Source organism: Ochotona curzoniae, unplaced genomic scaffold, assembly GCF_017591425.1.
Source record: "Ochotona curzoniae isolate NIBS_2020 unplaced genomic scaffold, NIBS_Ocur_1.0 contig_1482, whole genome shotgun sequence".
Lineage (NCBI taxonomy): Eukaryota > Metazoa > Chordata > Mammalia > Lagomorpha > Ochotonidae > Ochotona > Ochotona curzoniae.
The window spans coordinates 6934824-6951362 of NW_024465100.1; the positions used below are offsets into that span (position 1 = coordinate 6934824).

General features: G+C 42.5%; 1 protein-coding gene across 2 annotated transcripts in view; it reads right to left on the reverse strand.

Annotated features, from left to right (window-relative positions):
* ST8SIA1 (ST8 alpha-N-acetyl-neuraminide alpha-2,8-sialyltransferase 1) overlaps positions 1 to 16539 on the reverse strand; it is a 118616-nt gene that overhangs the window by 46478 nt on the left and 55599 nt on the right. For both annotated transcript variants that reach the window (XM_040967679.1, XM_040967684.1), the window contains exon 3: positions 2951 to 3060. In XM_040967679.1, coding sequence (XP_040823613.1) covers positions 2951 to 3060 — 110 coding nt within the window. The remainder of the gene's footprint in view (positions 1 to 2950; positions 3061 to 16539) is intronic.

Consider the following 16539-nt stretch of genomic DNA (forward strand, 5'->3'; position numbering starts at 1 on the left):
TATTGCAAACCATTAAAAAAATTTTTTTAAATCAAATGTGATACAAAATGGCAGAATTATTGGGGCCAGCATTTAGCCTAGTAGTTCAGACGCTGGTTAAACATGCACAGGTGGCACACCAGAGCACCTAGACTGGATGGCCAACTCTTGACTCTGTGTTTTCTTGTGAATGCAGACCTTAGGAGGCAGTGATGATGACTCAATGCGCTGGATTCTCACCACCCATGTGTGAGGCCAGCATTGGGTTCCCAGTCCCCAGATTCAGCCCCAGCTGGGGCTGCTGCAGGCATCTGGAGAACGGACAAGCAGATGAGCTCTCTCGCTCTCATTCTCACTCTCATTCTTTTTCTCTCACCTCTCAAAAGCATTAATAAAGTGGTTCTGTTCTCGAAATCAAATCAAAGGCACGTGCACATATTGTTCTATGCTATCTTCACAAATTTGTTTTCAATCCACACCTTCCTCACCATTCAATGAACATGCTTGATATTTCACCAGACATTCCAATCCCATCCCGCTCTAATTCTGAACTTGACTATACTGACACCAGATTGTATATAAGGCCAACTTGGCTTTATTTGTGATGGACACAGCCACCCACTAGATAATTCCTGTGGTGCCAAGCCTGATGCTACATGCTAAGGTTAAAATATCCATCTTCCTGAATGCATGCACATACATGCACACAAACTAAGAAATCACATTAAAATATGTATGTTACACTGTCTCCCTCCTCACTGCATTGTGACCACTTAACATACCTCCCTTCCCTCAATCTGTGGGATTCAGCATGCTAACGCTCCATTTTTACAAAGTTTGTGAAAGAACAAATGAACTGACTCTCAAGCATAACCTGAAAACTGAGGCTGGGCCACACAGATACACAGAATTCCTATAGCCCTGAACAGAACCAGCACTACCCAGTCAAGGCTTCAGGTGCCGGGTACTCCTACCTCATGCACGTTAGATAGCAAAGGTAACACGAGTGCTGTGGGCCACAGCCCCAGATCTGTCCTCCCAGTTCTCGACGCCCTTTACTGGTACTTAATCTCACCTAACACCATACCCCAGAGGGCAGTGAATGTCTGAATTTGGCCAGGGTCTCTGTTCTCCTTATCCCCTCGTGCTTTCCATAGGTCTGGCCTGCTTCTCAGATGCAGGTGCCTCTCTAGCCCCTCCACCAACGCCTTCCTCCCCATGTTCATGATTTTGCCGCAGCACTTGAGGGAATGAAGAGGGAACTCAGCTCAGCACCTCTTTCTGCAGAAGTTTCTGTCCACCCCCTTCTGTCTCCCATTCCCTGTGACAGTGAGCACAACTCCAAGATCCACCTGCATGGGAGAATTACTCAGCACACCACTCTTGGACCCAGAGAAGGCCCAGTGCAGAGCAGGTGCCCAATACACAGAGGCTGTACACAGTCAAACTCAATTTTCAATTTTTAAATTTTTCTATTGCTTATATATATTGGGTAAAAAATAAACTAAAATAAAAAGGCAATGGAGGAGAAAACACAGTCCTACCCTGGAGAAACTACACCAGGGCATCTGGGTAGAAAAAAGGTGGATCTTTTCCTTGCTATTTTCCTGCTATTTCTGCAGGACTCCAGCTCAAACTCAGCCCTAAGCTCAAGGCTCCTGGAACCCTGTCACACAGCCTTTATTCTCTACAACCCACTTATCTCAGAGTCCTGAGGTGGCTCCATGTTCTCTTGGCTGCTTCTCACTATGACTGTTATATCACAGTTGATTTATCTTTTAAAAACATAAAAGAAAAAAATCTCCTTCCTTCACTCAGTTTTCTGCCCCCATGTTCCTGCCATCCCCACCCTACCCAGCCTCTGTGCCCTTGGCTCCTGATCTTTTCCACTTCAGTGACACTTTGGGGTCCACTTGAAGCAACACCCCCACCCAGAGTTGAGTTTCAACACTCCCTTCCCTTTCCCAGGAATGTAGAATTCTGTTTCTACAAGTCAGACCAAAGCTCTGAAAACTGATTGCCCAGTGGGCTATCCTCTGACTGTAGCTCTTCTTACACCATCTCTCGCCCACCTTGGCCATGAGCCCTCTGTCATCTGAAAGACTCTGTCATCTATCTGGTCACCTTCCTTCCTCTCCTACCAGTCTCAACGTCCCACCTCCTGGCCCACCCAGATGTCAAGGTGTGCTGTTCCTCATTCTCCAGCGAGAGCCCTTCACATTGTCACTCCTCGTCCCACCTTCCTGTTTCCAAGATCCTTTCAGACCTGCACTCACCCAATCGCCTGCTCTCTTTGCTTGGATACCTACTAAGCATTTCTCATCAAAATCATCCACAGGGTAAGCAGGCATCCCTTTTGGACCCATCCTGAGTTGTCTGTGTCCTAAGGATTCCTTCCATGCTCCGCAGGGGTCCCCTGTTTTCCTGGAACTGATTGATGTATGTATCACCTGCTCAGTCCCTTCACCATGCTAACCTCCTCATTGTAGTCACTCCGCTCCCATTTCCAATTTCCTTGTCATCCACAGATCAAATCCTTCCTCAGATCCCACTGGCTGCTTATCAGTGCCTTTGTGACAAACTAAGAATGGGGAGTCAGATAAAGTGAATAAAGTAAAATGTTTATGCATGTGGAGCTAGTCTTCACAAAAGGAGTGATGTGAAAAGTTTTAATCACCTGATTAAGGATCTAAACTAAGATCTGAATGTTGGCACATTTCCCTGATGCCTCTGTTCACAGCACAGGATCTCTGCCACCTCTGAACTTCCTTGGCTTTGAACTTTACTGGGGTAGGTTCTCTCCCTCCCTGACCCCTGGCCTTGACTCACTGGCATGTGAGCTGGGAACAGAGGCAAGGCGCTGCTGCAACCGATTAATCACAAGTGACTAGTTCTGAAAGGTCCTAGGGCTCGAAGGAAGGGTAGGGACAGGAGAGGAGGCGGAGGCCGCGCTGCGGGTGCTCCCTCTTACCGCATGACAAAATCTGCTTCATCTATTTGACGGCCACAGCCACTCTTCTTGAGAATCCCACCATTGCCCACCACCGCGCATTTCTTCAATGGCAGCTGGAATGGGGTTGCCTAGCAACAGAAAACAAGGCGGGTTTTCACTGCAATGAATACACACAACCAACTGCTCATAAAATCATTGTTTACAGCAGACCCTTTGGCAGAATGTGAATGAAGATTGGGGCCCCTTGAGATGGAGGTGGGGGGAAGCAGGAGGAAAAAGAAGCAAAGAAGTTTAAAGGCACATACTAGCCTGTTCCCTGGAAATTCAAAAAGCAAAATGAAAAAAAATCTCTGGAGTGCATTTAAATATAACAACGTACTTCTCTGTCTCAGATGGCCCATGTACACTGTAGAGGGGATTTGTTAGAGAAAGTAGAAAAATACAAATAAAAGCACAGAGTCAACCTTCATAGGCATTAAACTGGGAATGACCTCAAATGACTACTATTCCATTTTTTTTATTACAATGACACTCATCCTATTAGTCATTCACCCAACACAGTTTCCGAGCATGCCCTATGCAACATAAGGCTTGGGAATAGACATTAGGATTCAGAAGTCACAGGACTCAGGATTCACAGGCTGGGATAGAAGGAGGGGGTGGACCTGCAGGTGCAGGCAGTAGATCCCAACACGCTGAAGCTGCTGTGCAGCAGCCACCCTACGCACTCCACGAGCCCCACACAGGGGCAAGAGGGCATTTCTGTCAAGCCAATGGGGAAATGTGCTCTCAAGATAAACAGTGAAGAACAAGCAGGAAAACCTGCATCCACAAAGGCATACATTTGCCCAGAGTACGTCCTGTGTTTATAAGCAAATGAATGTTCCAGGTGGATTTGGCCATATTAACTGAGGGGGAACAACAGGGTAAGTGATGCGATGTCATGTTGAAACAGACAACACATGGCTTTTTCTCTGCAAACAGTGAACTAGACTGCAAAGAAAATACTCAGTATACCTGGGTGTTCCCTGAACTGGTATTTTACAAGGCCAGGGAGCAGGGAAAACAGCCCCTGGGAGGGAAAAGTTGTCACTCTGCCAGGCACAGAAGACACTGCTGGCTGAGCGGTGCACAGGGGTTGATGTCCTTTGGTGGAAGAACTTATGCATTTACCACTGGTACAGAAAATCACTACACAGATAACAAGGATGCAACTCTGCATAGACCTCAAACAGACAATGTGGATTATCTCCAAAGAATCAACAGAATAGAACCAGGAATATATACCCTGAAACAGCCTTGAACAGTCAGGAAATGATTAAATTAGAAAAAAGTCAGTCATCTCTGTTCACTGTTAGCTGTAGTGCGCAAATCATGCAGCATGAATAGAAGGTTCAAATCTCTACATTTCTGGATTCTAGAAACCTACAGAAATATTTTTGATGGAGATGCAATACTCAAAGTGTGAGGTCCACACTTCTGATGGCAGAGAGCTAGGAATTCCAGGAGAGGTCCCTTGGCCTAGTAGCCACAGTGACCAAATCCCACAGTGGCTTTGATCTCTGGCTCCCACTCCTGAGCCCAGCTCTTGCTCAGGCAGACCCTGGGAGGCAACAGTGAAGGAGTTTCTGCCTCCCGTGTGGGAGCCCTCCAATCGCACAGAGTCTGTGTTCCAGCAGGGGAAATGGAGGATGAAGAACACTCCAGGAGTGCTCACTGCACTGTGTTGGAGGCAATGTGGGCTGCAGAATGAAGGACGGCAAGAGCCTGAGGATGCGGACCACAGAATGTTTCTGAGGGAAAACCACAAGTCCAATGGGATGATCCTGGAGGCACTCAAAACAGATACAGAGATACCCCTGCAGGAAACAAGGAATGAGGGGCAGGGGGCTACAGTGGTCAAGACACTGATGCTGGGAAAACCTGCACCCCACACTGAAGCACCTCATTCCAAATCCTTCTGTGTTTCTGATCCACCTTCCTTCTAATATTCACTTCAAGGGGCAGCAGGTGAGGTACATGTGTCCTGCCACCCATGTAGGAGACCTGCACTGAGCTCCCAGCTCCTGGTTTGGCCTCAGGCAGTCCCAGCAGCAATACAGGCAGTGAATCAGCAGATGGAAGCGCTCATGCTCTCTTTTTCTTTCTCTCTTTCTCTCTCTCTCTCTCTCTCTCTCTCTCTCTCTCTCTCTCTCTCCCACACACACACACACACACACACACACACACACAAATAGAGAGACAGATAAAAACTTTCTAAAGACAATTTCAATACCGGGATGGTGATCTGCACACATATCTGTGGGAACTGTTAGTGCCAAGATCTTGAAGCGGGAATGCTCATGAACAAGAAAGATAAATCCAAGAGCCCACTGTCTGGAGATGATTAAGCAACACAGAAAGTGAGCAAAGTGGGAGATAAGAGAATTAACCAGTGGGGAGTTTGACAGAAAAATCTGTAGGTCCTCAGAGGGTACTATGAAGACTGTGGTTTCTATTCTCAGATGAGAATGAAGCCAACACAGGGTGCGCAAAGAACTAACAGAATAATGCATCTTGCAATAATTACCATGATGTTATATGAAAATGCAGTAGAATGCCTTAGACAGAAAGAGACACAGGAAGAACCAGTCAACAGAAACAATCCCAGTTAGGGATTTTCATCCACTGGAGCATGTAGTGGTGGATCAAATGTGATTGGGGATGTTGAGTTAATCCAAATATTCTGGAAGATGTTTGGAAAGAGAGCTGACCAGATTTACTCAGGCAATGTGAACTGAGTATCAGAAAAAGAGAAGAAATGGGGATGTGCCATAAAATACGGCTGGAGCAGCTGGGAAGATGATCTTGCCCAATACTAAAACAGAGAAGACCACTGGAGGAGACACTCTAATGGAGATGATGTGGGGCTCAATGGTAAAGACATGAAATGCCTATCATACACATAAGTGGCACTGTCAAGTGACAGAGAGCATATAGGAGTGTAGGTGTTGCAGTATTGTCTTGTTGCAGAAAGTAGGTTGGGAGTGATGACAAAGGTATTTGAAGTTAGAAAACTTTTCTTTTTTATTGTTGTTTACATTGTATTATGTGGTACAGTTTTATAGGCGTGGGGGATTCCCCCCACCCCTCCCATACCCTTCCCCCCATGGTGGATTCCTCCACCTTGTTGCATAACCATAGTTCAAGTTCAGTTGAGATTCATTCCTTGCAAACACATGCCTAGCATAAAGTTCAGCGTCTTATTGTCCAGATAAGTTCAGTGGCCTCTTGGGGAGACCTTCTCTGGTCTGAAGGTAGGGCTAACAGAGTAAAGATCCGGTCAGTTAAAAGCCCCAACAAAACCTCAGTATCAATATACAACATTATGGAATTAATTGACATAGTATTGGGTAAACAATATGTTAAAAATAATGCGAGTTCCATTCTTCGAAACATCTGGGTTGAGACAGTATCAATGACAGGTTCAAAACTATAAAATAAATCTAAGACCCATATTTTAAAGAACAGTGTCTCAAGAGGAAGAGAAAGAAAGACAAAACCTGAGAAAGGCCAAATTTAAAATAAAGACATAGGCATTTGCTACAGAAGACAACGTACGGGATGTTCACACTTCATATCAGAGTGTCTGAGTTTACAATCCTTCTCTACTGCTGATTTCATATTCCTGCCAGTGTGCACTCAAGGAGGCCACAAGTGATGACCCACATACTTGGGCTTCGGCCACTCACGTATAACATTTGGAATGAGGTCTCAACTGTTGCCACCAGCATGGCGCAATCCAGGCTGCTGCAGGGATTCTGGGTGTGAACAAGCACCTCCTTTTATCTGCCTTAAAACTAGATAAACAAATGCATAAATTTTTAAGAAGAAAAAAATATCTAAAGAATAAAAAACATGCATTAATTGCTGTTGTTAATTTAGGTAGAAAAGTTAAAAACTATCAGTGGGATTAGCAACAAGGAGGTTACTGGCATCTTCAGGATAGATATTGGTTTGGTACCATAAGAAAGGCACGTGCTTGACAGGAGGTCAGTGAGCTAGAGGAGGATATTTGCATACAGATGATACAGTTTATTTGCAAAGTGTGGGTTGACTCATCCTCATCTAATACTTCGTTTTCTAGATAAAAGCCAACTTAAAACTCCATAACTTGTTGAAGAAGAAAGGCCTATCAACTCCCTGGATTGGAAATCCTAGCTACAAGCTAGTTGGAAGCCTTTCTGTAGAACTTCAAAACTGGAGCCTCTGACCCTCAGAAAGCCAGTCACTGACACTGAGGTGGTGGGATTAAGAAGATATTTATTGCAAGGCCTGGAGCAAGGAGCCAGGCAGCTAGCGCTTAACTCCCAGGCTCCCTGAGGACTTAACGGGACTTAGAGGATGAAGGTGCTTACAGACTGAAACTGGGGCTGAGGAATGTGTGTGATTAGCTCATGTCCAACCTCCTGGTTGCTCAGTGGAGCTCATGCGCATGCTTTGACTGGTTAGTGATATCGCACTCATTAGGGAATTTACATCAGCAAGGTGGGCTCCAGTCGTTCTAGGGGGTTACATGAAGGTGGCAGTGACATTCTGCCTGAACCTGGAACTGCCCTACACGGATCCCTCCAGAATAATACTGACCATCAAGATTCTTACGTATCAGGGAAGCAAATGACACCTTGAATCCGGGAATTAAGACCTTGTAATGTTACCTATATCACTCCCTCAAATCAGCGAATTCCTTTTGATTAGGAACAGGTAAGGACATCTTGGGCTAGGAAGACAGACAAGAGGCTGGGTCCCATTTATAGTACAGGGGTTTGATTTCAGTTCCCCATATTTCTTGTTACTCCTTAATCTTAACAATGCCATAGAATAAGTCTTTATTATTGGCTCTGTTTAGGGATGAAACTATTCTGGTGAGAGAAATGACTAATTTCTCTAGCTTTCATCACTAATTGGAATGCTGGTGTGTTGTTGCATTTTTCTTTTTTTTTTTTTTTTTTTTTTTTTTTTTTGCTGCTGCGGAATGATGATACATGTGCAAGATAAAGCTGAACCAAATGTTACTGTGATGCAAAGATCTCCAGAGCCGAACCTAGAAAGAGGTTCTTGACATATTCTCCTCTGACATTGGAAGCACCCCTCATGGTACCCTGTAAACAGCAAGGAGCAGTCAAAGAGCTCATGGTCCCTATTCCTTTGGGACTGAAAAGTAACAAGAAGTGGGGACTGCTGGGGAGGGCAGGATTCTGAAGTCAAATCCCTATAATATAAAAGCAGGACGCGGCCAGCCTCTTGTCTGTTTCCCTTAGCCCAAGGTGTCCTTGCTTGTGTTTTAACCAAAGGAACGCACTGATTCAAAGAAGTGATACAGCTGGCATTACAAGGCTCTAACCACTGGACTCAAGGGGTCATTTGTTTCTCCAATAGTACTGTCCTGGGGACAGTTTGTAGAGGGGAATTCCACGTTGATATAGACTGTAGCTGTCACCTTCACTAAATCTCCAGACCAACTGGAACCCACCTGGCCATCATAAATTTTCTAAAAAGCACAGCATCACTGACCAATCAAAGGAAGGTCACAAGCTCCATTGACCAATCAGGAACTTGGACATGAAATACCACACATTCCTCAGCCCCAATTTCAATCTATAAGAACTTTCACCCTGGAGAATCCCCCAAATTAAGCATTACCTGCCTGGTTCCTTTGTTTTAAATAAACATCTATTTTCTTTCCATGATCTAGGAATTAGTGACTAGCTTTCCATTTGGAGGTTCTACAACGCCTTCAACCAACCAGTTTTAGGAGTTGATTAGCAACAACCTGAGTCCAAGCAACAGCTCCTAATTTCCAAAGATTGCAATTATGGGATGGGGGCTGTCAGTGTTTTCTGCTTCCTGAATTCACAGGGGAACTCCTGCAGCAAACAACATGGACTGCGTGAGACAATGCTAGGGAAGCAACTTATCCAGTCAGTAGCACAGTGTCCTTCTTCCTTCCCTTTCCAGCTTCCTGACTTGTTCAAACCAGGAAATAGCGAATTTCATAGAATTTAGCCGGCCAGGGTAAAAAGGTGATTTTCCTACTGTTTGTTTTTAACACTCAGGAATAATGTGTTAGCATTGGAAATTTAACTGCTACATCCACACACTACCAGAATCCCTCCCCTGCCAAAAAAACGTTCAGGGTCAAAATAAGCCATCTTCAACCTTTCTCTGATCTTTGTGTGTGCCTTCTTTATTTTGTCAACTACTAGCTCTCTCATCAGTCATTTCATTTCAATAAATACTTTTCAACTGCTTGAGTGCACTCTGCTAGGCATGATAATACGTCAGTGGATGATAGCAGCACATCAAAGCTTTACAGAGAGGAAAATGACAATTGAGAAAATACTATGGACTTTTGTTACACTAGCTGAGGTAATACTAACATTATCCAATTTTAGACACAAAACACTCAACTTGGCAATTATTAATTCTTTCTGGAGTGGTAAAGACCTAGGTGCTCTTTTTGGATATGCTACATAGGAAGCTATTTTAGTCATTAACTTTCAAATCAATGTAATTTTGACAGAGTACTGTAACTAAGGCATTACCTGCTATCTTTTCTTGTACTTAATGCAAGAAAATACCCACTTAGTCTGAGAATGAAGGGTAACACTCCTGCTAAACTTAGCAAAATACAACTTAAAAGAACCAGACAGATTAAGTACATCATGAACTGACTTTTTTCAACTTCAGTCAGTCATTCTCTCACCTGATGATTTTTCACTTATATCTGTTCCATCGTCCAATGGCAATTTTCTTAATAACCAGGTTATACCAACCATATTAATTCTGATTCTGATTTAACAACCCATCATCATCTCAATTTTCACTGAAAATCAGAAATAACAATAGCCATACATCTACTTCCCAATACAATTATGAGAATATTAAAATAAGATGAGACATGGAAAATCAATAGTTTATTGATACATTATTATATACTAAAAAAAAATAAACTTCCAGGGGATTATCATTGTATTTCTAGCTCACAATGATAAGTAATCCTTGTGCTAGGTATTTTCTATTTCAAAGATTTAGATTCTGATGCAAGATTTTTCAGGGCTGACTCTTTTGAAAGTGTATATACCATGCCTATTAACAATGTGCTTGGCATTTTTCTAGCAATCACTGCAGGTAGAATATCTTTTCGCTCAACATTCCATACACAAAATAAGCACATACCACAAACGCAACAATTTGTTTAATAGAGGAACAATTTAATCATCAGATTCTCATGGAACAACTGATATGTCATACATCTTTACATGAAGTAACAGATATACAAATTAACCTCCAATTTTTTTAAAAAAGAATATGAGTTGCATCATTCTGTGAATAAAAGTGATTGAGCCAGTGCCACCATCTGCCCTGCAAACCCAGCGTCGATTTGTGTCCCAGCTACTCCACCTCTGATCCAGCTCCCTGGTAATGTGCCTGGGAAAGCAGCAGAAGATGCCCAATTCTTCTTCCTAGCTCCTGGCTGCAGACCAGCCCAGCTCCAGCTGTTGAAGGCATTTCAAGAGTGAAGCTGTGGACAGAAGATCTGCTTTCTTTTTCTCTCTAATTCTGTCTTTCAACTAAATGGACAAATCCTTTTAAAAAAAAAAAGAAGAAGAAGAAGAAGAGAGGAATACTGTCAGGCCCAGCACGGTGGCCTAGCAGCTAAAGTTCTCACCTTGAAAGTGCCAGGATCCCATTTGGGCGCCGGTTCTAATCCCAGAACTCCACTTCCCATCCAGCTCCCTGCTTGTGGCCTAGGAAAGCAGTCGACGATGGCCCAAAGCCTCGGGCTCCTGCACTCACGTGTGAGAGACCAGGAAGAAGTTCCTGGCTCCTGGCTTTGGATCAGTGCAGCTCTGGCAGTGGTGGTCACTTGGGGAGTGAATCACTGGATGGAAGATCTTTCTCTCTGTCTCTCCTCCTCTCTTTATATCTGACTTTGCAATTAAAAAAAATCTTAAAAAAATAAAGCTACTAATGAAGCTATGTATAGCCTTGCTTCTGAGATTTACCTTTCTTCTCATTGTCTTCCACATCTGCAGCACCTCTGCCTCTTCTTCAATAACCCTGATACAAAGCCCCTCTTCATTCAGCAACTATTGGCTGACTATACAGGCCAGCAGCCGCTGTAGAATCTAAGAATACGATAGCGAATGAAACAGACATACACCTCACTCATGAAGCTTTCAACTTTGCCATGGAAAACAGAATTTAATGAACATGACAGGAAGTTCAGAGTGCTAGAAGGTAAGGCAAACTCTCCTGAAGGAAGTGATAGTTAATCAGGAACTTCAAGTTTTCAGGCATAATATAGTAGCTGAGATTTCTAATCCAGTAGGTAATTTTATGAAGGTTTTCAAAAAAACACACTCGAAAATCAGAATCTATAAGGTTTTATGGCATCAATGAGGGTGAAAAGACCAGACTAGAGCAAACTACAAATGCCAACTGTGAAAATAATCCTGGCAGACACTAAGACTTCTTCAAGAATGTTTCTAAAATCTGAAGGAACAAAGTGCTGCTTTCTGGGCCTTTCATAAATAGCACTGAGCACCTAGGATGACTGTTTATGATTGTGATTTGTGAATGTGAGCCATCTTACCTCTTCCCCAGGTAATCAGGGTTAGCAGACAGCAGGGCCAGCACTATGACTTCAGTCTCTGGCGCCCATTCACCGCCCAGCCCACAGACATAATTACGTGTCTTAAATGATAATAACACTGCCTGTATAAGCACCAGTGCTAACCACCACAAAGCGTAAGTCATTATGCAGTCCAGTCTGATCTTAGAGGGAAGAAATAGCAAGTGTATGGAGAAGTGAAACATTAACAAGTTAGTAGATGCAGAACTAACTAGTTCTGTGACGACTTTCACAGGAATAGACATTTTATCGAGAGCATCTCTGATTACAAAGGAAATTATATAGTCTTGGAGAAGGGCCACCCTTAACGTATAACCACAATTTTAAAAGTCAGCAACATGGGTTGATGCAAAATCAGAAACTAAGACTTAAAAACATTCTACAGAATCTGTGAAGGACAGGACCAGGAATCCCAAAAGCTTGGCACCTGAGGAGCAATCAGGAGGATTCCAGCAGTAGAAGGAGTTGATTAGAACTGATCAAAGTCCTGAGCAAGCCTGGGGTTTCAGATTTAGAATTATGAGAACTGGACTGAATGAGACTATATGGTATTATCAGATTAATAATGGCAACTGGATATCTTTAATTTCTAGTAGTCTCTAAGCAACATATTTTCAAAACTCTTATGCTTTTAAAGATGGCAACAAAAAACTTATTATAGGATAAGTAGATTATTATTACTCTCACCCTAATCCTCTGCTTCAATGTAAACTTTGCAGATGCATTAAATAATATTTGCATGAAACCTGCTTTTGGTTCTTCTTTCTCTAGCTTCCTTCCACTCTAGCACCTGTTTTATCCACAGCCCACAATGATTGCTATGTTACTGTTACACTGACAGAGCACCATAATCATTTATGGAAAGATACTGGTTTTGAACTTTAAGATAATTAGGGTATGCTAGCTCTTTTTGTTGATTTTCATCACACATATAACTTTATGAAATACTCCTTTTAGCTAAGAATTAATGCTTACTTTCTCACTTGAAAATACAAAACAAAATTGACTTTGGAGTCTTTTGCTTTTTGTATGTTTTATGGCAGTGGTGGTGATGGCAGTGGTGATGGTGATGGTGGTATGGAGTTTTGGTTTTTTCCCTACTTCTCACCCTCTAAACTCCTTTTCTTCCCTAGGAAGGAGGAGCAAATTTTCCTTATGCTGCTGTGTCTGAAAACTAGAAAAATCTCCCAGCCATTCTGCACTGAGAACATGTCAGAATGTCGCTATTAGGAAGGGTCAGTGTCAGTGTGCGCTGAGGGTTTCAAACCATATTGGGAAAAACAGAGATTCTGCATTGCAAGCCTTCAATGTGGCCTGGAAGGCTGTCACTGCATGCCACCTATTAGCCACCACACCAAAACATACACTTGCCCTTCTTGATAGAAATCTTAAGTTTCTATCCAAAGGAAGACCAACTCATATGTCTCCCTGTGCCACTCGAACCCACTTAGTGCACCCTCACCCCCACAGCCACATGATTACACACTTCATCCACACACGTAATTTAATTTCTTGCCCATATGTTAATTATATCCTCAATGTAAGCATCTAAATACATCCCCCTGCCTTACATCTAATTACAGTCCCCCTCTTAGGAATGTAATTACACCACCCAGCCGCCCATCTAATTATGCCCTCTCTTTGACATATTTAATTGTGCTGCCCTGCTAAATGACCTAATTACCTTCTAAGCAGTGCATCCAGTAGGCCCAGAATTCTCCAACAATATTCCTCAGATGCTCATCTTTTTGTCTCTGAACTCAATTACTCTATTAGCTCAACTAAAGATTGGCAAATGCGCCCAAGTGAATTCCTTGTAAGCAAAGTGTCTAGCTAACCAGACAAAACAATGAAAAGATGCAGAGGAGCCAAAAGCAACTTCAGTGCTTTGTAGAAAGCCAGCTACTAAGTATTTGGTTTTCCAGTCATTTAACTAGCCCCTTGAAAATACAAATTAAAATTTCAGCTGCTTACTTCCTTTGCATTAGTAAGCAATTTAAAGATGAAAATATCTAGTTATTAGTTCATATTTTTCAGAGAAAAGCACTTCTCATTTTAGATATTTAATTATTGAACCTTAGAAAAACATTACCCTAAACTTTCCCTGGAGATTTATATTTATAAGCACTAATTACAAAAGATTTGCAGATCCTTACTATTTAAGGATGCTGAGCTATTCTTCAATTATAAAAAAATTACCAAAAAACCTGTTAGGGTTTGAATTAACTATTCCTCTAATAAAATTGCATTTCTATAAAGATAAATGTCAGGTTTATGCTTTCAGCACAGGATTTATCTCAGGAAATTGAATAATGTGAATGTTTATACATTGCATGCTATTAGCCTGGTGAAATTTCTTACTCATTCCATTACCAAAAATAACACTTAAAGAATGGGTCTTTTAGTCTAGCAGTTCAAGACCCCCAGTACAACATCCTACACTACAGTGCTTGGGTTTGATTCTTGGCTCATGCTGCTAACGCCCGCTTTGTGCTAATGCACAACCTAATGTAGGTGTTGGCTCAAGTAACAGGGTTCCTGTCATCCATGCAGGACACCTAGTTTGAACTCACAGCTGCTGGTTTCTCCAGTCAAGCCCCAGGGCATTTAGGCATGAACAGCAGCTGGACTTTGTGTATGTCAGTAAGTCCCTCTCTCTCTCTGTCTCTCTACTCTCTCTCTCTGTCGCTCAAACTAATAACATAGTTTTTAATGTAGCACTCATGAATTCCAGGGAGTATTTTGCATATTTCACATATCATCTGTTATCTATAGACCGTCATAGAGCATCATTTCACGCAGCCATTGAGCAATTTATGAAACATTTCATAGTCAATTTAAAGTTAACTAAAATTTATTGCTGACACTTCTGACCTATGGATGCCAAAGCAGTGACACACACTGTGCCTTTACTTCAGACCAGAGGTTGGCAACATTTCAACAGTCCTCAAAACTCCTTTTTTCATGATGAAAAAGCAAGGAATGCTGAAGGGCATGCACATCATGTCAAAGGCTGTGCTGTTACTCTTCACAGCACAGTGCAAACTGGAAGCAGCAGCAGGAAGAACTAAGCCTCACACTATTGTTAGACCTTCTATTTGCACTTCCCTCATTGGAAATATCATTGATTCTTTTTGTCTAAGTAGAGAAAGCACATTTTCCTGTTTGTGAACATCACCTTGTAGGCTGTTCACACCTGCATGAACTCTGGTTTCAATGCTTCTACTATGACCACTAACAAGCTGCTTAGCAATGCAGCCTTAGTCTGCCTGTGTATCACAAGGGTCCTAACTCTGCATAGCTGCCACATTAAATGAGTTAAGACCACCTCAGGGTAGATGATTGGTGACTGTCATTTCACCTTTATTGGGCCAATGTGGTCTGAGCAACACAAGCCTGCAATCCTGGAGTCATTCTAACTCAGCACTGCCTTCCTGCCACTACTTTACCAAGCTCTGCAAAGTTCTTCTATTCCTCCCACTAGTGTGTGTGTGTGTGTGTGTGTGTGTGTGTGTGTGTGTGTGTGTAATTAAGGTGTATCATTTCTACTTATTTTCTACTTCTAATTGGCTCCTAGTTCTTACCCATCATCAGCCCTTCACTCCAGTATCCTAATGCTTCTACAACAAAGGCTAGTGGTATTAACTCTACCAAGAAATGTGGCATATTTCCCTTTGTGCATAGATAAAACTAACTGAGACATTCACTGAGACTCTTGGGACTCATCAACACCCCAAATGTCCTGTCTTCTTTCCATCACATTCCAGTCGTCTCCCCTATACCATGCAACTAATCTGTACTTCCTTAAATAGTCTCAATTTCCTGTCTCCCTCTCTGCATTGAAGCTGCCCTAAGGCCACCTCCTCCTCTCCCTACTTCCCATCCACTCCTCATACTATCTACCAAATTACTTTTTAGTCTTAAGATCTGTGACATGTGTATAGGTACTGTATCTAAGAAGATCTTGTAAGTAACGCTCAGAGTATGAAACAAATAAGAGGCACGTTAGAATTCATTTATGCTCAGTGAGTCATGAAAACTATGTATTAAAGCTGTGCATGGTGACTTGTAAACACAACTGGAATTGAATCAAATTATTTCTTCAACACTTTGGAGACTTTCAAACTTATTGTTGATTTGTTTTGAAATGGAAGCTTGTTGTGTCTTAAGGTGGTATGCTGGAGATCCCCACTGAAAAGCAAAAGCATACAGAAACAAAAGCAAGTGTGCAGGCTGAGGTGCAGCCCGGCAGCCTCCCCGATTTGCTTGTCTCTCGGTTGTTTCTGGAAATGACACTAAGGCTCCCCAAGGAATTTGATGGAACAGAAAAATGCTAAACACACTCCATTTGCTCAGAAAGAAACAACTGCAAACATCAAGTGGTATCTGGCAAGAATTTATTAAGTACCAACAAACAAGATACCAGTCAAAGATCCTCATGTTTGATTTCAGTGTTTGTTTCATTAATGGATGTTGTGAATTAAGGTATCCATTTTGTTATAAACTAAAAACATTGTACAATTGCAATTCCTCAGGGATGCAACAGACCACTGAATGGTTAACCCAATTGATTTTATCACCTGAACTAGCAGGACCAGGATTGCCTGTCCTATTAATCAACTATCAGTATTTTTTAATTTTTATTTTCTTATGATGTTTGCATAGTTGATCAGATGGAAAGGATCAAGGGTTAGGGGAAAGTGGGTGAGACCACTGTTTCCAAATTTTCTTTTTCTTCCTCCTGTATCTGGGGGAAGGTGACAGACAATGGGGAGAAACTGCACCCAGCCTCCCAACCACCTCAGTACCTGCGGATGGGGAATGGACACCCGATGTCATCCCAGGATCCCCAGTGTGGAGCATGCTCCAAGGATTCTGCTCAAGTGGTTTCGATAGTTCTGAAATGCTGCCAATTTTGCAGATCCAAGGA